The sequence below is a fragment of the Larimichthys crocea genome, chromosome XX (assembly GCF_000972845.2).
Source record: "Larimichthys crocea isolate SSNF chromosome XX, L_crocea_2.0, whole genome shotgun sequence".
Lineage (NCBI taxonomy): Eukaryota > Metazoa > Chordata > Actinopteri > Sciaenidae > Larimichthys > Larimichthys crocea.
The window spans coordinates 9207413-9229138 of NC_040030.1; the positions used below are offsets into that span (position 1 = coordinate 9207413).

Genomic DNA, 21726 nt, shown 5'->3' on the forward strand with positions numbered 1-21726 from the left:
TAGCAAGCATGCAGGTACATACACGCACACACACGGTTTTGTATCATCGTAGTGACACGCCTTATAAACAGCTCGAGTTTCAACCCAGGATGTATATGTGAACCATCACCTTATGTGTGTGTGTGTCTTTGTGTAGTTCTATATAAGAGGGAGACAGAGAGGGATAGAGAGCAAGTGTCTGCCAGATCCCAGACCAGATGGCTAAATGTCAGTGAATACCACACCAACATGACTGCTTGTTCTCCTAACAGAATCAGTACACACTGCAACACAGCATCACCTATTAATTCAGTGAGCAGGCAAGGCTGAGGCTTCTTCTGCACTGGATGGGATATTAAGCATTTTTCTTCATTCTCAGGTCTCTAAGAAGCAGGAGCGTTACTGCAGGACCACTAATTCAAACGTCACAGCGACAACAATTTAATATTGCGCATCAGTCTATTATTGTCAAGTCTGCTTCATCCTGTAACTTCCAAATATCAATTTGTGCACCTGAGTAGTTTTTAGTACTAAAGAAATCAAACAGGTTTTGCATTAAGCCCAGCAGAGATTGACTGCTGGGGGGATTTTTGCTGAAAGTAGCTGCTGTGCAGTTTGCTTTGCTCCTTTGGTGATGTCATAAGGGCTTTTATGGCTGGTCAAATATTAGTCTGGAATGATGAAGACACATACACACACATTACACCTGTTTGCCACCCTAATTTGTCCAGAGATCTACTGTGCACCTCCATTACCTTTGTTGCCATGGCTCTAATGTTTGCTGTACAATACTGGGAGGCCAGTGATGGCATCACTGTATATATTTAGCTCAGATTTCACTTGTTTGTACATTCTGGTATTCTGAAAAGCTTTGAAAGCAGTGACTGTTAAAAAAAAAAGTGCAAATAGTGCTACAGCTAGCACTTTATCTTATTTTGTGCCATACAGAAATCCGACAGGTCTCGGCTTAGTTTTATGAAATGTAAAATAAAGAACAAAGTCATGCAGAGGCTGCCAGTGATGGTAATCTTGCTGTTGTCCTTGGCCAAAGGGAGTGCTGTGGCTGCCCATTGCTCCTAAATAGTTAAGATGGGTCAAATGCAAATTTTTCCCAAGGACCTTTCCAAAATGTACACTTAAAATTAAATTAAAAACTAACCCTAATGACCTCACTCGTTATTTGACTTTATGCTGTTTCATGGACTAGTTAACCTTATCGCTACTTGTCATCTATGTTGCCATATGCACAGTTAACACAGACAAGTGTTATCTTTCGGATTGGCTTGCAACAGAAACACTTCTATTGTATGAAGAGAATGTTTGTAACTGAAATGGGGACATTACGACTGACATCGCTTCCTGTGGAAAGGTTACATTGAAAACTTTGAGTTTCAGTGATGGACAGAGACATTACTCTGTCTTTCTCTCTGTGTGCTCTGTGGGATCAGTAATGTGGGTCGATGTGAGGCAGAGGTGGACACTTTTAGCTCAGTAAAAATATCCTGCTCCATCTCCTTCTCCTCTTTCTCTCCCTAACTGTCTCTCTTGCCTTTACCACTGGCACATCTGGAGCTTCATACAAATGATTAAAAATTCACCTCAGCATTACTAGCCTCTTTGAGACAGTTATGTAATGTTAATAATTCTTGCCTCGGCGTCCGCATTAGGGAAACTTTATTTTAATTTCATAAGGCTCATTTTACCTAATTTAACATGAACAGTTTGCCAAATCCTGTGCTGAATACCAATGTGGCTTCACACGAATCCACATGCATATCCTGAGATCCTATATATGTCCTCCCACACACAAATACATACAGTACAAACATAGGCTCAGAAATCACAGTGGTCTGGTATGCAGGTTTGGCGTAAACATGGGACAATTTCCAGAGATCTGCTCAAAAATCATGGGACTCATGCCTGGGACAGTGTTCTCACAAAACCCTAAAAATACTGATATTCTGTTTTTAGTTTGGACTGGCAGACACATACATACACATAAAAATTACATTCTTTGGAGAAAGAAAAAATGTATGCGATGAAAGGAAGCAAAAGAGAAGAAAGAGGGAGAGGTCAGGAGGTTTGTGTGGAAATCTCCCTATCTTTATCACCAAAATGGGACTATTAAAAAGCAAGGGAGGAGGAGAGAGGGAAGAGGAAATGGCGTTGTAATGAATGTGGTGCCACAGCTGCCATCATTTAGAGTCTTTATCTTTCACTTTTATTAGGTGGAGGAGAAGAGCGAGGGAGAGAAGAGAAGGGCCCTGACTGAAGGAGGAAGGGAAGGAGGCACCGCCTGAGACAACAAGGAATAACAGTTTTTTGCTATTATATATTTTCAAACCAAAACAATCATACAGTGATAACACCAAGGCAGCAAACAGAATGTTACGCTTTTAGTCATTTTGCTTCCATTTAACAGCCATGCCAATGAAATTAGTTACAAAAAAAAAGAGTGAGGGACAAAAACTTCAGTTTCAATATTAACTGGCACAAAAAAGGACAAATAACTCACAATACAACATACAATACGAACACCTCAATAAATACACTAATTCAGATTCGCTGTACAGTGATTCAGTAGTGGCTACAGGTTTCCTGTAACATGAAAACCACAGGCCATTAGCTCTTCCATGTGGCTTCATGGCCATTATGCCTCATGAATTAGGATATTACCAACAGTCTTTCACCAGTAGATAAAAACATAAATATAGAAGACACAAAAGAACAATAACAACCCACCCAATACTAATCAATTCAAGGCCTATTTACGCAATTAAGCCCTGCTGATGGAGTCATTCCTGATTCCCATTATATATTTGTGACATTTCAGACTTTCAGACGCCATAAAAATTGGAGAATTAAAAAGATGAGACTGAGAAAGCTCTTCGGGTAAAGCTGAGAAACTACACCTGTTTAAGGTTCATTTTCTGTTACACTGGAGCCCTGAAGCTGTGAGGCATTGGTAGAAAATGGCTCTAAAATATGGAACCAATGGAGCAGAAATCAAACAACACTCTGAAGTAGTAACTTTGGAGTTGGAAAGCACCCATGTCGCTAACATAAATTGCAACTGGGGTATTCCTTGTTTCCTCTGGGAGCTGAAAAGGGGAACAGCATTTCTAATTTCCAGATAATGACTCCCCAGGCTACAGCATGGTTGGAACTTGTTGTACTGCAGAAACCTTGCAAGAGATTTGAAGTTTCCCATCTGTGCAGAGGGGCCCGCTAATGTGCTTGAGACCAGATATGATACACTAGTGAATCATATTAATCTCTATCTGTTTAATGTACAACACACACACTGTCACACTCATCCTATTGGTAAATGTAATATACTCATAAATGCATCAAATTCCATGGTACCCACACATACACCACCAGACACAAAGATCTACATCCTTATCCGGATCCATGGTGAGTGGACGCATTCCACTGTGACTATTCAGAGGTGTGCACACACACACACACACACACACACACACACACAGACACATCACCATCACAAGAAAACACAGGCCAACATTGTTTAGATAAGTGAACGTACAGATAGATGCTGATCGTTCCTCTCTATCTATAAATAGACACTCCTAGCAACCAGCAGAGTAGCACCCAAAGGAACAACGTGTTAACTTGATCCTCTACAGCAGAAATGATGGGGAGAGGGAGAGTGAGGCTGGAGGACAGACTCCAGACAAGATTTGGAACAATATATGGGTAATGGAATATTTATAAGGAAGTAAACTCAGGTTATTACATGAAATTCATGACATTCAACAAATTGGATTCAAAGAGAAAACACAGCGGCCACTTCAGAAAACCAGAAATACATGTAAGCAAAACGTTTGCGTTATATATCAACAAACAAGAAGCTAGACCCCTCTAGAAAATTATCTAACTTCAATGCAAATTTAAAAAATAAAATACTTGTTTGCATAGGCATTGACATTGTCATGACTGGTGCAGCCAATTGATTTTAGAAGCAGTATAATTAGTTACATATGTGTAGTCAAGGGGGGTCAAATTACTGTAGTACAAGTACACCTGTGTCTGAAGGGACCAGCATTGTCAGTATAACTAAACATCCCTTGGAGAACAGAGAAATCAATTATTAAGAAAGAGTACACCCAGCTTTAACCTGCCCAGTGAAACTTTAGCAACTAAAACCAGCATAGACTGTTGTGTAGGAGGCAGGGTGCTGGCTAAAGTTGCCTATCTTAAAGTCACATGCTTTGTACCCCCAAAATAAACCTCATATTTAATAATGCAGGTCTTGTGATAGTGTAACAATGCCCCCTCCATCTGTGGTTGCTACTGAGAGAGGGCATTCATATTGACAAAGCCACAAAAGGTGACATGCCAAGAAAATGCAAAAATAGGCATTTGAACAAATGAGTCATTCTACCGCGTATGAAAGGAGAACATAAAGATCAGACAGTGAAAGAGAAGAGGAAGTATGTGAGTGTGTGTGTGTGTGTGTGTGTTGTGATGTGGTCAATTAACCTCTGAAAGGTGATTCATTGACTTAAAGTGTGATTGTTTCATATGCCTACTGCAGAGCCAGGACCTAATTCATCTACCACTAAACACTCTGTCACCTACCTCTGATACACACACACACACACACACACACCTCATTACACACTAATGACCGTGAACAACCATGAACTGAAAACATACATTCATGAAGGACGTGCAAACATGGCTGACACTGTACATACAGTATGTATGCACACAATGTAGAAATGAAGTAAATCAGCTATATGTAAATGGGCGCACCTGCAGTATCACACCAACATTATCTCAGACCTCAGTACCTGTGAATCCTATTAAGCCTCATTATTGCTTATGGGATTTATTGTCAAAAGTGTGTCATTGTGTGTACACATGCACGTGTGCATGTTCTTGTCTCTCCATCAATCAGCTTCTAATCAGGTGTATTGATTAGCTAATTGCTTGATTATGACAACATTATTCTGTCAATCTGAAAATATCCATATTGATCTGATTATATGGAGGGATGGAGAAAGAGGAAGAAGGTGATTAAAGAGAAAAATGGAGAGAAAAACAGAGTAGAACATGAGAGAATTCCAGTTTAATAAAATTCATCTATTTTTTATTTCTTAAATAAAAATGTTGTTTCTGAACAGAACTGGTCTGAAGGTGCAGCATATATTTCCTCCCTGAGAAAAGGGACTTTCTCACACTTTGGTTCCTACCCTTCTTTCTTCTGTAACCAAGGACAGAAGAGGAGCATCACTACGGTTACCATATCCATGACAACCTCTCCCGCTGCTATTATTGGGCATGTCGTCAAGGAGACAAGGCTGCACATTATGGGATGCAGACAGAAATAGAAATCTTGTACTGGAAGCAATACGACAGATCTCTGGTATTACATAAGAAAGACTTGTGCAAATCTAGAGAGGGGATGCCATATTGATTCTAAAACTCAGGCTCGATCACACACAGGGTCAGGGGTAAATATAAAGAGCATCATCAGGATACTGAGCCACAGTCATGATGCAGCTGTTTTTAACTTTTACTTCACAAAAAGTCTGTAGTTTATTTGTACATGACAAAAATAGCAAAATGGAAAGAAATAAAGACTCTGTGTGTGAGCAAACAAAAGCACAATGTGTCACCCCAAATGACAAAAAAACAACAAACAAATGGCAGCAACACTCAGCAAGACACAACACAAAGAGCTCAGGGTGAGCTGCATTATAACAGCTTTGATGCAGGAAATATTTAAAACCCTCCTGTGGCTCAAACCCATATTATATTTAATGAGAGTCCTCCAGCACTGCAATGCAAAGGTGACACTGAAAGACATAACTAATAGTAGAAGAATCATTTTTGATAAGGTCACAGGTTCACTCGCCCCAAATGTGCATGTGGTCAGCTCATCATCTAAATTCCTAAGATGTCAATACAATGAGGAAGGTAAACCAGTGGGAAGTAATATGGATTTTGGCAGCCGTAGTTTTGTCTTTCAAACACAATAAAATAATCGAATAAAGTCAATCAGTGCATATTACAACCAGAATGTAAACATATTTCAAATGCACTTCAGAGGCATTTATCTCATATCATGTGATGTAATCATCCTGAGCACAAAGGAGAAAAGTCTCCACACTGATGGGCTCAAAATAAGTCTGACTATGTTTGAGATACAAACTGTATATCTATATAGAGCTACAATTTGAACTGTGAGATGGGACACATTATGAGGCTGCCAGAGTTATTGATGTTGATATTTCAGTTTGAAATTAAATACATTATCTTAAGCAATCAGTAATGTTTAATCTTACAATGGATGCTCAAAAGCCTTATTTTCACACACCCCCACACACACACACACACACACACACACACACACACACACAGACACATGGTTCAACCATATATTTAAGCCGCTGGTCCATCTGCACACTGCTTCCTGTCTGTCAGAAGGTTATAAAACTAATTGACCACAGCTGTGGTGGTGGTGAGTAGGTTGTGTGTGTGTGTGCATGTGTTTTTGTCTGTGTGTGTGTGTGAAATGTGTGTTTTGTATCTTTTCTTTAACTATGGGGGGTCACCAGTAGGATCCCAAATAACTCAAGAAACAAGAACACAAGAATAGAAGACCTGAAAATAGGTTCATTTAAGATGCCAAACTTCTAACGAAAGTGTGTGTGTGTGTGTGTGCCTGCATGCCAATGCTTGATGCTGTATACTGTTTCCAAATGGCAAAGAGAGTAGCATTAAAATTCTCCTCACTGTGTTGACAGACACCGACAGAGACCGACAGTGACAGACATTGAGAGACTCACTACTATTATCCAGTCTGGACTGTCTAGTGAACACTGAGCAATATTTTTCTTCTTCTTAAATGCAATGATTTGTCTTATATTAGATGAAAAAAATATTTATTTAAACATTCCCTTTGTGTTACAGTCTTAAACAGTTGTGATACCTGCTTTCATTGGGGACTACTGATCCGGGAAGTCAAAGCTTTTAAGACGTATCTTGTGGTGCATTTTAAGTTCTGAATTGCATAGAATTGACTCTTTGCTGGCTTAGTCATTAGCTCTCACTGACATGAATGCACATTGGCTCTGCTAAAGGAAAAGTACTGTAATTGCTGTATGTATGACTCCTACAGAATTCAGAGGGAGATACAGCGAGGGCAGAGAGAGTGGGTGATGGATACAGATTAAAAGGATGAAAACAGCTGTCCTCCCTCAGTCCTATTTACTCTTCCACTGACTCATATACCTGCTCTGACACTATATCATTAAAGGAGACACGATAAAAGAAATGTGATTTCTCCATTCACAAATGTACAGTAAGCCCAAGGTAACTTTATGAACAGACAAGAGCAACAACAGATGATCATGTGACTGCTGGATCCTCTAAAAGTTTTCTTATTCAGAACATATGACAATACTAAAAATTCATCAATTAGACCATGTATGGACTTGACATGTTAACATATGAAGTTGCACTCACTCTCAATCTGAAATCTAAAAATCATGTGACAAAATCATTCTTAGAAAGAAGAGAAGGTACAAAGAAAGAACAACACAGTGACAGATGTTACATGGCCTCTGAGGGATTAGACACATCTGCAAGCTGACAAACACACGTAAATTGTACAGATGAAATCATACTGATTTATAGCCGTGTGATTGTGTGAGCTTGTACGCTGCCTCTCACCCAGTGTGAGCTGGGATTGTATCCAGCCCTCCTTGCAGCCCTTAAGGATAACCGGGTATAGCTAATGGATAGATGGATATTGATTTATATAAACACACTGCTTTACACACATACTCATACTCTGGTGAGCAGCCAGGTTAAGGTAATTACATAAGAGGTTTGGCAAGAAGCAGTCAGAAAAACTGAGTTTTCAAACAGATGTCTTTGTTTTGCAAGACATTTTTGTTTTACTTTATCAAATTATACCACATTTAGTACATTAGACTAGATGACATTTTAGCAACCGCAAAATCAGTCTTCAATCAAAACAACTTGAGTCAGTCCACAATAAGAGCTCGCAATTCCTCAATCAAAACAAATATTTTCTCTTAAGCCAAAAAATTTCTGTTGACCACAAGAAAATTATGCTTTGCCTTTGATCAGATCCACTCACATGGATTTATTTGATACTCACTCAAGATTCCTCAGTCAAAATAACTGAAACTTTTTTTCTGGTTTCAAAAGGGAACATTATAATCAACAACTTTGTTATATCCAAACCATCAATGATAACGGCAAAAAAATGTTTTATCATGTTTTCCTGTTCCTTTCAGCTATTTGCCTTTCACTCTTTTCACTCCACCCTTCTTGTCTTTCATCTTCATAAACCAGTCACAGTGTCACACAGCAACCCCCACTCCTTCCTTTTAGATACATGGCAGCAAATCACACACTTAGTGGAATCAGCTGGAAATGTGTAAATGACATGCTGCTTGATATCGCTAATTAACATAAAAATCTCCTGATGAAATGTTTCATAAATTAACCGCACACCTAACAAAATATGAGTCACGATAATACATCTACATAGGAAACTCCACATCAACAAAAACCAAGAAACCCTGTCTTTCCACAACAAAAAATGAACCAAGCTGTTACTTAAACCAGCAGCTACTGGACCAAACATCAAGCGAGCATATTTTTAACTGTAAAGCAGTTTAGGTACCGCAGATTACTTACCAGGTTGGAGTTGGTGGCGTTCGAATCATCCTCAGGGAAGGGGATGTAGACAGCTAAGGCCACACAGTTGGCAAAAATGGTCATCAGGATGATGATCTCAAATGGTCTGAGAGGAGGGTTAAGGAATACGCAAACCAGAACAGAGTACACAAAACAGAAGTGTAGAGGCATTTACAGAGTAAAGGCTTAACTTGGTCTGATACCTGTGTCAATCTAACTGGACATTCAGCTCTGATCATGTGGTCCCTTATTATTATAATTGGGGTACCTTTTTAAATATGACTCAATGCACATCAGGTTCAGGTAGGTCGTCAATGATCCATGAAATCCTCTAGTACACAGTACAAAATAATACAGGCACTGACTTCTGGCCTTCCAGAACAGAAAAAGTTTCATATCGGGCATGTTATTTCAACAACGAGGAATTTTTAAACAAGCTAATACATCCTTACATAAGCAGAGGTATATACACACATAGCAGAGTGCACAAGCAGTGTACACAATGGCAGAGATCAAAGCTGTTGAGTTTGCCTTTTCGTTAACAATAAGACATAGTGGGTCACTTAGGAACCTCTTTGTGTGTGCAAGGGGGGTGAGAGAGACAGTGCATGCCCTAATATGGGTGCGGCGAGGAGCAGACCTGTCGCATGAAAGACGGGATGTGGACAGAGAAAGAGTGAGCGTGAGAGGGAATGAGAGAGAGGAGAGAGTTTTTATATGGAACGGTCCTTGAGAGGGGAGTGACCTCATTATTTTTGGCCTCAGAGAGAGAGAGAGAGAGAGACAGAGAGAGATACAAAGTGAGAGAGAAAGGAGAGTGGAACGAGAGGGAGGGAGAGAATGTGAAGGAGAGATAAAGGAGGTCTGGTCTTCATCAACACAATTACTAACTGCCACTGCTGTCACCTCGCTCCACCTCCTTTGCTCTCCCTCTGCTTTCTTCTTCCATTCCTTCCTTCCTTCCTTCCTTCCTTCCTCTCCCCTTCTCTCTTCCCTCCGAACTACATGTCAAATTAATCTAGACTCCTGATCATGTAGTATAACGTAAACAGTGATGTAATGATGACATGCACCTTCAGATCCTCAAATCCAAAAGACAAACAAATGTCCACTTATAGCTGACATACATGTTCAACACATTACAATAAAACATGAATGCAGGCTCTCCAAGCTTGAGAATAATGTTTAATTACTTGCTGCACTGAATCCAACACAACTGGCCGTTTTAGCAGGTGGGAAGTCAATGGAGGACCATGGCCTTGTTGCTACACTATAGCAACGGGTGCAGAGAACAACAGATCTGAGTATAACAAGACTTCAAAAACACCATCGGGGGCATACACTCTACACCCTGCCAAGAGCAACAGAGGGAGTTAGGAGTAGTACTTGAGAAAGTGACCAAATTACATTACAATTACATGATGTTCTCAGTGATGGATTACTATAAATATCTAAAGCTACTGAGAATTGTCTGCAGGGTAAAGTTTCACATTGAAGTAAAAAGAATAGCTAATGGCTGCCTGCCTGGAAAGATGAATACATTCACTTTGCTAGGGATAATAGTCTGCACTAAGTGTATATTGCCAACATTGACAAAGTTATTTTTATTTGCAAAGGAGCAATACTTTACATTTGCTGTAAGTTTAATCAATTTGATACTGGTTACCTACTACAAATGAAGGTTTTTATGGCAGCTAAAAGACAAACAATTTCTAAGAAGAGAAGAAAAGAGAAGAGAAGAGAAGAGAAGAGAAGAGAAGAGAACTTCATCTACTTCATGAGATAAAATCTGTGCAATAAAACTGAATAAAATAAACTTGAGAGCAGTGAGACCAAGACAAGACCATGACTTTAAGGGGTTGAGGCAGTCTAGACCAAAATAAAGGCCCATCTGCAATACCTTTCTTAGTACACGCACACATTTCTACTGGTGCACACATAGTATTTTGAAATGAACCAGAATGATTCACAACAGGCTTGTATAGTAGAAGAGTGACTGAACTGTCTTGACAAATAAATAACCAAGATTCAGTTGAAATAAGAAGTGAACCTAACAATTTGAACAATCTTTTACTACCTATAATCACACCAGCAATCTTGTTGTGTGTGGCCCCTCCAGAAACAGAGCTGCTATTCATTTTAGAGCCTTAACTACTGTTTTAGGAATAGCCCTGCAGACACAGAAAGAGTGAGAGGGAGAAAAAAAATCTTAAGCTTTTTTATGGTGGGGCTAATACTAAGTTTATGTTTGGATTAAGGATTGACCCGTGAACATCATCGACCACAAGATCATTCCGCTCATTCAGCATGGGACCAAAATGCATCAATGTTAATCACTCACCCTTGTACCAGGGGCTCATTAAAACACTCTCCAGACATGTAAGAGGCCACAGAAAAACAGGCCTGTGACTCATTTTGGCTTCCTGACCCATAATTTAAAAAAAAAACCCTTGAGGTCTTCTTCCATCAACATGATAATAAATCTGCTGTTTGGTCTGGTGTTGAGAGTAAAACAGCACTTGGAGGAAATTCTGGGGGTCTGAATGAAGAAACCAAGTACAAAGTCTATTATTAATTTGCAGTGCATTATTCAGGTAACAACAGCAAATATCCATTTTTAACTGCATAGGAGCAAAGAAATATTAGTGGTAAGGATTTTGCCCAAAGTTAATTGTGGGGACTGACTCTGAAAGCTCTAACAAAACAGCAACAAATGAAACAAACTTGAAATTAGCAGTCAGTTAGCTCAGCAGGTTTCATGGCTAACATGATGTAGTATTCACCAGGGTGCAACTGTCTGAGGCATTTTAGAAAGAACTGTACATGCTTATGACAAATTGTCACACCGGGGTGCTTTTATTCTCTAAATTACTCTGCATTCAGCGGTTGCCCCACATGCAACCATGAAATAACACAAATACTCTCTTATCTTGAAAACCCCAAATAAGAAAGATATACTAGAAGATATACTGATATTATCTAGGAGAGCAGACGTAATATGTTATGCTGAGAATATTTTTCTCCTTCCCTGGTTGAGCTGAAAATGTGTGTGTGTCTATGTGTGTGTGTTTGTGTGTGAATGAACTCAATGACATCTTTTCAAAACAACCACTTAGTGTGATTTCATATAGACAGCATAGTAGTTTGACGTCCACTTGCCCCTGCTCTCTCCTTGTCTCTCACACTGACCTTGCAGTGTGCAAGTAATGCTTAAATGCTGTAATTACACCGCATGTGAAAATGCTGTGTCTCTGCGTGTGTGTGTTTCAGTCCTTTATCATTCATGTGTAAGCATGTGTGTGCTCTTCAACAGTGTTTATGTGTGTTGTTCTCTGATCTAAGTGTGTGTTTGCATGCATGTGGATTATGCGTGAGCTCAGATGGGCCCCCATCGACCTGTTGAGAGCAGCAGCTGTTGTCATGGTAACAGAGGAGGAAGAGAGGAAGATTTTGGATCTGCTATCTCTAGAGACAGAGGTACTCACAGAATACAGGACACACACACAAACACACACATACACACACACACACACAAAAGGCTATAGTATAAAAGCAACACGTGAATGCATATCTAGACACATGCACAGAACAAATGCATTCAGTACAGAGCACAAAGTCACCCACAGACTAATGTTCAAGGGCTGCATTTAATCAGGCCCACGCTGCAGGTATGAAGGACAAAGTAGAACGTTTAGATAGACGAGCGGGCAGAAAGACTGACAGTTGGATGATGATTTTTGAGACCAACAAAGGACAAAATTAACTGCAATTTTGCTTTGTTTGTTTCATCTATATTTTGTTTTTTGTTTTGTTGTTTTCGCTCCAGACTCCAACCTGTTTACTTCCCCCTCTATTTCTCGTCTCCCACTCTCCCTAAAAGCCTTCTTTAGAGCTTCTTCTCTCGTCTTTCCTTCAATCATCTACCTTTCTCTCTCTGTAACGCTGTCTCTCTCTTCCCTCCCTTCAGAGCCGTTTAAATGAATGATGCTGGGAATTGTGGGTAATGATCTGATTGCTCATCAGTCATTGGGTGAAATTGTTCCGGTGACCCTGAGGCTTTAGACATGCTTTTTTCATCGCTTTCCTTTTTTCTTTTTACAACATAAGCACAGCTGGGCAGGATATCTAAAGGTCGACATTTTGACTTTTAATAATTACTACAAATACAGGTGATTTGCCTGTATGCACTGCTGTACTGCACAAAGGAAGGTTACTGTTCCCATGAAATTTGGAGTACTTTTTTTAGGAAAACATGTCTATGGCTGGAGTGATATGCATGAAAAAATACACTCCATGGTGGACTCAACAGCCTAGCTTTTCATATTAAACTGCGTTAAGCCATCAAAACAACTGCAGGAACAGATTGATCACAGTAATTTTGTAGTTCTTCAAATATACATGATTATAAGAACGTCACAAAGAATTGTGAGTGAAATCTTGTCAACAGACAAAAATGTATTTCCTTGAAAGCCCAATTACAAGTCACTTGTTGAAAATTTACATTAAATGTGACATTAAATCATAAATCATTCCTGGTGCTTCCAATATGCATGTAAGTACTTTAGCACCTATGTGTGGTGTAACAAACATTATAGTCCACAATGTTATAAATTCTGATTTATCGCTTCTAACTCATCTTCTCTTTGCTCTCTGTTCGCTCTGCCTTCTGCTTCTCTCCTCTCCTCACTCATTATTTGCCCTCCCCTTGCTCTGTCATTTTCCTTGTTTACCTTTCCCATTTTCCCCTCTATCCCTCCCTCCCAGTTACTCAGCTCCATCATCTCTCCTGTCGGCATCCATGTCCTGCCCACATCCCTGCCCTTCACATTTCCCCAACCCCTCCTCTTCTTCTCCTTCGCTCCCTCTCAGGACGATGTGTGACTGTGCTCTTGCTGAGTTCATGCTCATGTGGACCCTCTCCTATTATAGATCACTTTGACTGTGACACTGACCATTTCTGTCTCTCTCCCTTTCTCCCTCTATCTCACCCCTGAGGGAAAACCAAGTCATTATGTTCTGCAGCTTAAAAAAAAGAAAAAAAAAGGAGAAGAAGGGTAGACAGGAAGGACGGGTGGTGGAACAGCAGGAATAAAAGGATTTGGATGGACAGAGAGGGGGAGAGATGGATAATAAATGAGAGAGGGAGGGTAGGGGAAGCAAAGGAGGAACAGAGGCATGGATGGACCTGGGGGAAAGAGGATGAATGCAGTTAGAAAAAGCTGGGGGAGAGACACATGCTGGGGAGAGGTGTGAAGGAGGGTTGAAAATGACACAATTTGTTTTATCCTCCTGTGAGAATGTAAGATGAAAGAGGGAAAGGGGGAAAGGGAGAGGACAGACAGAGGAAGGGGAGAAAGGATTAAAAGAAGTGAGCAGAGATTCACAGTGAGACGAGAGAATGTTTAAGAGGAAGTGTAACCTGTTTATGTCCTGCATTGCTTATGCCCTCCTTTCCTCCCCTTATTCTTCTCCATGTCATTTTTTTCTACCTGCATATCTTACTCCATTTAAGGCAAACCTTTTGCATTGTTATTTCTCCAACAGTGACTGTTCATTCTCATCCACTTCCTTCATCTGTCTGATTTGAATGTCCCTGCCTGGCAAACTAGAGCAAAACATGTGACTCTAAAAACTTAAGAGGAAATATTCTGGTCAGGATTCCTTTAGGCTATCTAACAAAAGTGAATTAATTTATTAATGTCAACCTTTAAAAACATGAAACCTTTCTGAAAGTGAGAGTGAAACATGTATGTTATTCCACATTGCAGACAACAGGTCTCCACTCATGGTTAGATAAAGGATACTTCCACTCTACGATGCTGATACAGGCCCTGCGGATGGGGTTCTTGAGCGTGAGACAGAGCAGGGCCCGTGGTGGCCTTGTGGCTGTCGTTGTTGTCTGTTTCTTGGGCTTAGAGCTATAGTGTTGTCTCTTCCTTTGCGTAGAGCTGGCCGTGGAGATGGGCCCGCCCCCTCCCGACCCAAGCCCCGCCCCTCCGCTTGATGCAGCATTGCCCATCATCTTCGCCTGCCGCGCAGCGTCGATGGCGGCCTGCCAGCTCAGGGCCGCCCCCGGTGTGGGGATGTGCTCCGGGGCCAGGCCCACCACGCCCACCCCGTGGTTGACCCCGCCCCCTCCTCCATCATGGTCATGGCTAACACCACCAGTGTGCTCGTTGGTCAAGCCGGGGGGAGGAGGGCGAGGAAGGGGGGGAGGAGGAGAGTAGTCGGAGCCTGGAGTGAAGACAAGTAGGAAGGGAAGGAGAAGAGGGAGGAGAAAAGAAGTTAGCAAACAACACAACTGTCAGTAAGCTCTTAAATCATATTCTTCAGTCTGTAAGTGATTCACTTGTTCCTTTAATACATCACACATGCTTCCTTCAATTGTTTTATAGTTTGGTAGTTTACTTTGGATACAAAGGCGTTTGAATTGTTGACATATCAGTTAGTGAGCCCTGTATATTTTCTAGACACTTAAGTGTCTCCCTGTAAAATAGGCCGATGACTAATATACTCCCATCTGTCAAGCAAGTACAACAGAGCTAACTGTGTGCTGTTTAACTCCTCAGCATATTGTGTAGGTTATGCAGTCTATTCACTTTGTGTCAACATACACACACAACATCACTCATCAGACTAGCAACTAGTAGCGGGCATAATCATTCTCTGTGCTAAGATCATTTCACAGACCATTGTTTAAATTGCAGCTTTTAAAAAACGGATGAAAATAAATATCTGTACTGTTGCTGCCACAGTTTCTCATTTTGCATTTCACAGTATAGAGGCAGAGTTTTCAGGATTTTACAAGTTCCTTGTCCAAATTTCCAAAGCATCACAGTACATTTACAAATCTCAAAATAAGGAAAACATACATTTTAGTATTTTTAGTATTGTAGTCCAAAAGTGAAAGACTACACATTAACTCTGTGGGGGACAAATGCAGAGCGTGTCCAAGTCTCAGAATCAAGTTACAAGGCTGCAGACAACAAATGTACTTACAGGAAGAAAAGAAGAAATGAGCGATAGAATTACAATAATCTCAGTGAGATTACATAAAACGTATCACCCTGACAAATTGCAGAAATAAGACTGACTGAGTAAAAGTACTCTAAGAGAGCACGGATTATCCATACTATATGCTTAGCCAGATTAAAGACAGCTATAACATCCTCTCAGCCCGCCATCATCCTGACATGTGAACAAAGATTCCACAAATGCTCTTGCTATTTCACACGCTGTGAAACAATACACCATTTTCAGATGGATTTGTATGTGGTAAATATTAGTTCCATGAGTTCATACATTTTTTTGCACAGGTAACGCCCCAATTAAAACAGAAACCATCAGTGCTTTCAGCAAATTATCAATCTGCTGATTCCAGTCACATTTGACCAAACATAATTCACCAATACACAAATCCCATAAATGCAAAGCCACTTTTGGGAGAGAAAGAATACAAAAAAACTTTAAGAACCCCTGTAAAGTTAATCCAACCTGTGCTGTTACAACAGAGATAAGGAGACAGAAAGAGGGAGAAGGATGAAGAGAGGTACAGGGGTTAGAGAGAGGAGGCGCAGAGAGATAGACTTATCCTGCATGCTTAGTACGATTACAGGGCGGTAACAATATCCGCTGAAATCCCATTCCTCTCACTTCGGAGCTTTAAGTTTCTACATATGAACTCACAGTGGATGAGGGCCTGGGGGAACATTACATCACATCCTGAGGAGTTGTAACTATATCACACAGACACAGTTATTATTATAATATTTATAATCCTCTGATATCATTGTTGGGTATTTCATTTTTATTTTATTTAATTATTAGCCTCATTGCAGTCCTGAAATGTTTTATACTGGTTGAAACCAGCCGTGTAAAGCACTTTCCTTTGCATGTTTGTTTTTAAAAAGTTTCTATAGTTATCTTTGTTATCATGAAGGCGCCCACACTGTGACATCTGTATCATCCCAAAAACAATGTCCTAAAGCCGAGTGTGACTTCTGTCAGAAACACACTTGCTTAGCAACTAAGTAGCTCACAATATGTAATGTTACAACATCAAGCCGCTCACCTCTGACCTCCCCTCTCTTCACTGCTTACTGTAAAATATCAACAGGTGCTGCTGCTTCAGCCACGCCATCTGTTTGGTGGTCTAAAGGCACTGATAATTAATTAAGTGTCTGGCAAGTTACTTGGAAAATGTAATAAATTACTCCTCACTAATTACTCATTTAAAAACTGCATTGCTTCACAAATTACTCTACAGAAAAAGTAATTAGTTCCATTAATAATTAAGGCATCCTTTCTCTTACGTATCCCTCCTCCATCAGTGTGGCTTACCACAGCTCCAAAGCCACGACTCCACAAACTGCATCTTCTGAATTGAACATGCAGTAGTGAAGGAAGTATTCGAATAATTTACTTAAGTAAAAGTAGCAATACTACTCTTTAATAATTTTTTTATTACAAGTGTGAAATAAAAGTACAGAGGATATATCAGCCAAATGTTCTGCAGAAGTGTCCGTACATCTTGACTTATTATCTTAGGAACAGCACAGGTGTCATTAATAACATTAACGAAGCCGTGACAATGCAACAGTGAGCCAAGATACACAACAGGAGGACCCTGAAAGCAAAGCAGCTACTGAAAGTGAAAAAGTAAAATGGTCATTGTTGTATTATTATATATGAATTATTAAATTATTGTAACTGTTATTGTTGCAGCATTTTATTTTGTAACTTGTGGAGTGGGAGCTCATTTCATGACTTTAATATGCACCTAAAACAATACAGTATACGACAAGGTTTTTTATATCTTTTGGAAAGTAGCTAACCAGCAAGTAGCTGCCAAATAATGTGAGATTTGTCTCCGAAATGATGTAATAGTTGTAGTAGTACACTGAAATACCTTACAAGTACAAGCCGTACATATATATATATACACCCAGGTACTTTCCACACCTGGAAATGTATTTTAGCAGTTAGCTTAACAAATGAGGACCACAGGAAACTCTAAAAGTGAAGCAACAAACAAAACAACTTGCTAGTCATTTAGCTACATAACGCTAACAGAACAAATTTGGAGTTACCAGAAAGCCTCTTCCTCCAAAGACCTCCACCTCCAGTCTGTGCAACAAGCTAACCATCATGGACCAGTCCTCCTGAACTAAAAGTTAAACTTTTAAAAATAACTTTAAAAAATGAGACGAGAAACAAAAGTGTCTTGCAATCCCTCACACTGGTACACTGGCAGCTACTTTGACAAGAAATAGTAGAGCAAACACAGGTGTTACCAATGATACTAATTAAGGTCCAGTTCCATTCAGGTGAAACAGAGTCAGGGTGCTGCATGTTTGCTCACTGGAAACTCACCGCTGCAATAAATGGAACTTAACCTTAATTAGTATCATTGAAAACACCTGCATTAACCCTGCTTGCTGCTCATGTGACCAGGTGACGCCTTATACCTGCTTATGGAGCTTATTCTCATCAAATGGCCTTTCATTCATTTTAGTTTTTGGATTCTTTACATCAAATAATGTACTCCATAGTTCCATTATTTTTTTATTTTCTGCCGCATTTTATTGTTTTTGTTGGTTTTATTCCTGTAATATCTTCTTTTTTTTTCTTTTTTTTTTACTCTCTTTTATGTCAAGCGTGTTGTAATATTTGTTTAGATAAGTGCCATATAAATAAACTTTATTTTTTTTATTTTTTTTTTGTATTACAGCTAAAATAAAACTGGAATGCCCTAAAGGTGATCTTAAAACAAAGGCCCATGACTAAACAACAACACACAAGATATGTCTGCAAATATTTAGGAGGGGTGTGCTTTTGAATACAGTGCCCAAGGAGGTGTTCTTTACATTCATCAGCGGTGAAGTCACTTGGTATCAGATGCAGATGTGCCTTATGGGAAATAACACTGTGGTTTTAATTTGGAGCATTACTGGGATGGAACCATATTTTCCGTGTTTTTCTGGGATTCATTTTAGATGGATTCTGGCGGACACCAAAGTGTACTTTTATTATAAAAGCATTAAAACACACACATTCGAGCCCTGCACCTACTATATATTCCCAGATGATTCTCCATACTCTACACTGGAAAATATCCTCCTTTTTGTTTCCATTCCTGACTCCAGTGTGAATTAATATCTGCTTCCTGACTGCTGTTGCACATCAGCATCTCTCTCTCTCTTTTGCTCTCCTTCACTGTCTCACACACACACACATATATATAATCACTTTCAGCATATTGTACTGCTGCGTGATCATTTTATCTCACACTGCCTGCTCCTCTCACAGGGTGTACCCCACTGAGGGTGTGTGTGTGTTTGTAAGTGTGTGTGCGTGTTTGCGCTGCATGAGTTAAGAGTGTGAGGATTAGAAGAGGGTAAAACTTTAATAATACTGAGCTCACTAATCTGTCTGACTGCATGTATCACTGTGTGCGTAGCATGCATAGTCATGTCACGTGTGTGTTGTATGATGGAGTGCGTGCGTGCTGATGTGAATGACTATAATTCCATTAGCAGCTCTTTATTCTGAAAAAAAAAATAAACCCAGTGCTTGTGGAAATATGATACTAGCTGAAGGGGAGAGGGAGGAGAAAGGAAGAATAAAGAACTGATGGAAGGAGAAATGATAGATATGCTGTGATGAGAACAGAAACAGAGATGATAAAGAAGTAGGGAACATACACAGACAAGAAAAAAAGGAGGAAACAGGAGAAGGAGATTAAAATCGAGCAGGAGCAGAAAAAAAGGAAAGAGGGATGATGAAAAAATGGTTGAAGCGCTAATGTGCCTAACCAAAAGTGACAGGACATAATCCAATAATTTATCCATCCATCACATGACTGTATAGTCAAACAGATTTCTAGACACTCAGCATTCACTCTAACTAAACTTGAAGTGCACCTAACTGAGGCGAACTTGAGTGTGGTCTGAACTGCAAACTGTAATGAGCTGCGATACAAACCCAAGTCACCGGAGCTGTTATCTACTTAATGATAAAGACTGGAGAGAGATGCTATCACCGCAGCTCCAAGCACTCTGCTGTAAAATGTCATCGCTACACACACTCACGCAAAGAGTGTGCTACAAATTGTCCCGTCTCATATTGCTTACCAACAAAATACAGCTCCAGTACAAATTACAGCAGCATTGAACTTGCAGTCATTGAAACTTCCTTGCTCTACATATTTAATTGGCTCAACCAGATAACAGACAGCGAAGGGGACCAATCAGATTATCCTACTCTAAATCAGTCTCTCGCTGTCATCTCCTCTGCGTGCCCTTCTCTTTTCTCTTTTTCTTCATTCATGCCTATCTCATTTCTCACTCTCACTGCCCTCCATCTGCTTTTCTTCCTCCTCCGCCATCCTCCCAACAGGGATCTATTTGGGTGGACAGCGATGATGTAATTATCAGTCAATTAACTGATGATGACACCTGATCAGACACTAATTAATGCGGGACACACGCATGCAGCCACACACAGAGGACCCTCACCTTGCGGCAGCTCTAATTCAAAATCTGAAAAAAGAGTAATCTTATTAACAGCCTTACGGAGGTCCAGAAAATTGGGCCTGACCAATGGCCGTCTTTTTCCAGCACATTTAGATCCCACAAGACGCACACACACACACACTGATACACACACACACACACATACACACACACACTCAGACCAGTCATCTGCCATCCCAGCTGAATTGTTGCTTCTTTTGAAAGATGACCTCCTTTTTTGCTACTGTACCTCTTTTTCCTCCTCTCCCCTTCTAGTTCCACATCCTCATCCTTCTCTTCCTCCTCCTAATCATTACCAAACTTCCTCATCCATATCTTCTTTCCCATTGCTTCCTCACTCTCCTTTGTACATCTTTCTCCTCCTCATCCCCCCATACCTATGAACAATCACCCTCCCTCCTCCCGTCACCGCTTCTATTCTTCTTCATCCCCCTTTTCTCCATCTATTCTCTCTAATCTATAGAGCTGTCACTCCCTCCATTGGTTCTCCAGCAAGCGGACAAGTTCATTTTCAGCCATGCACCCTTCCTCCTTTCCCTCCATCAATCTATCCCTCCTCATCTCCCCATTTTTCTTCATCTCTCTTGCTCCACTGCCTCTCGCGGTTTCCCCCATCACTTCCCTCTATGTCATTTTCAAATAGCTGACAAGTATTCTCTCGCTTGTTCTCTCTCTCTCTCTCTCTCTGCTATCTCTCTATCATCTACATAGTCCAAAAAGGTGGCTAGTCCATCGCTAATCGCACGTGCAAGAACATTTCTTTGCCTCTTCCTTTAACAACCACTTTCTGACTCTGATCAAGACTTGCACCCTCACTCAGACAAGTTCACCTAGTTAGCCTAATAATGCTGTTTGACACTTCAGACTACATCAAATACATAAAACAAAGTCTGTTTTAAGGTCTTTAGTTTAGTTTTAGTTTAGTATTAGTTTCAAACTCTGTGAAGGTGTAAAGATCAGTAGAATTCCCCCAAATTACTGTATCTTTGAGCTATCACACACATTTATATATGATCTCCTTTCGATCACTAATAACTACTATGAATGACTCCTGTGTGACGTCACTGAGCCCCCCTGGGGAGTCCTAGCTCCCACTTTGGAAACCTTTGGACTTTTTTTGCCTAGAAATTGTGACGTTTTCAGAGCTTATATGACATCCCATTATGCTTAACCCTCATTATCATTGTCATCCTAAATACCGGTTGTAAGCGTTTATTATTTTTATCTAATTTATGTGTCATCCACTCGTTCACACTCACACACACATACATGCACGGAGCATATGCAAGCATACAAGCCCAAAAACAGGCTAAAAGACTGGTCTGCGTAGGTTGTGTAAATGTGCATGAATTTCGTAGGCTGTATGTACGTGTGTGCATATGTGTGGGTGTCTCTCATTTGTCTATCTCTCGCTCTGTCCATATGTGCCCATTATCTGGCCGAGTGAGCACACCACACAGACACACCTGCTCCCCTTGGTGCACACACATGCACACACACACACACACCC

General features: G+C 40.3%; 1 protein-coding gene across 4 annotated transcripts in view; it reads right to left on the reverse strand.

Moving 5' to 3' along the window:
* cacna1c (calcium channel, voltage-dependent, L type, alpha 1C subunit) overlaps positions 1–14778 on the reverse strand; it is a 128834-nt gene extending 114056 nt beyond the window's left edge. For all 4 annotated transcript variants that reach the window (XM_027272375.1, XM_027272378.1, XM_027272376.1 and 1 more), the window contains exons 1-2: positions 14487–14778; positions 8683–8788 (exon numbers count right to left, since the gene is read on the reverse strand). In XM_027272375.1, the coding sequence (XP_027128176.1) occupies positions 8683–8788; positions 14487–14704 (324 nt within the window). In that variant the 5' untranslated portion in view covers positions 14705–14778. The remainder of the gene's footprint in view (positions 1–8682; positions 8789–14486) is intronic.
* Between the last annotated feature and the right edge of the window lie 6948 nt (positions 14779–21726).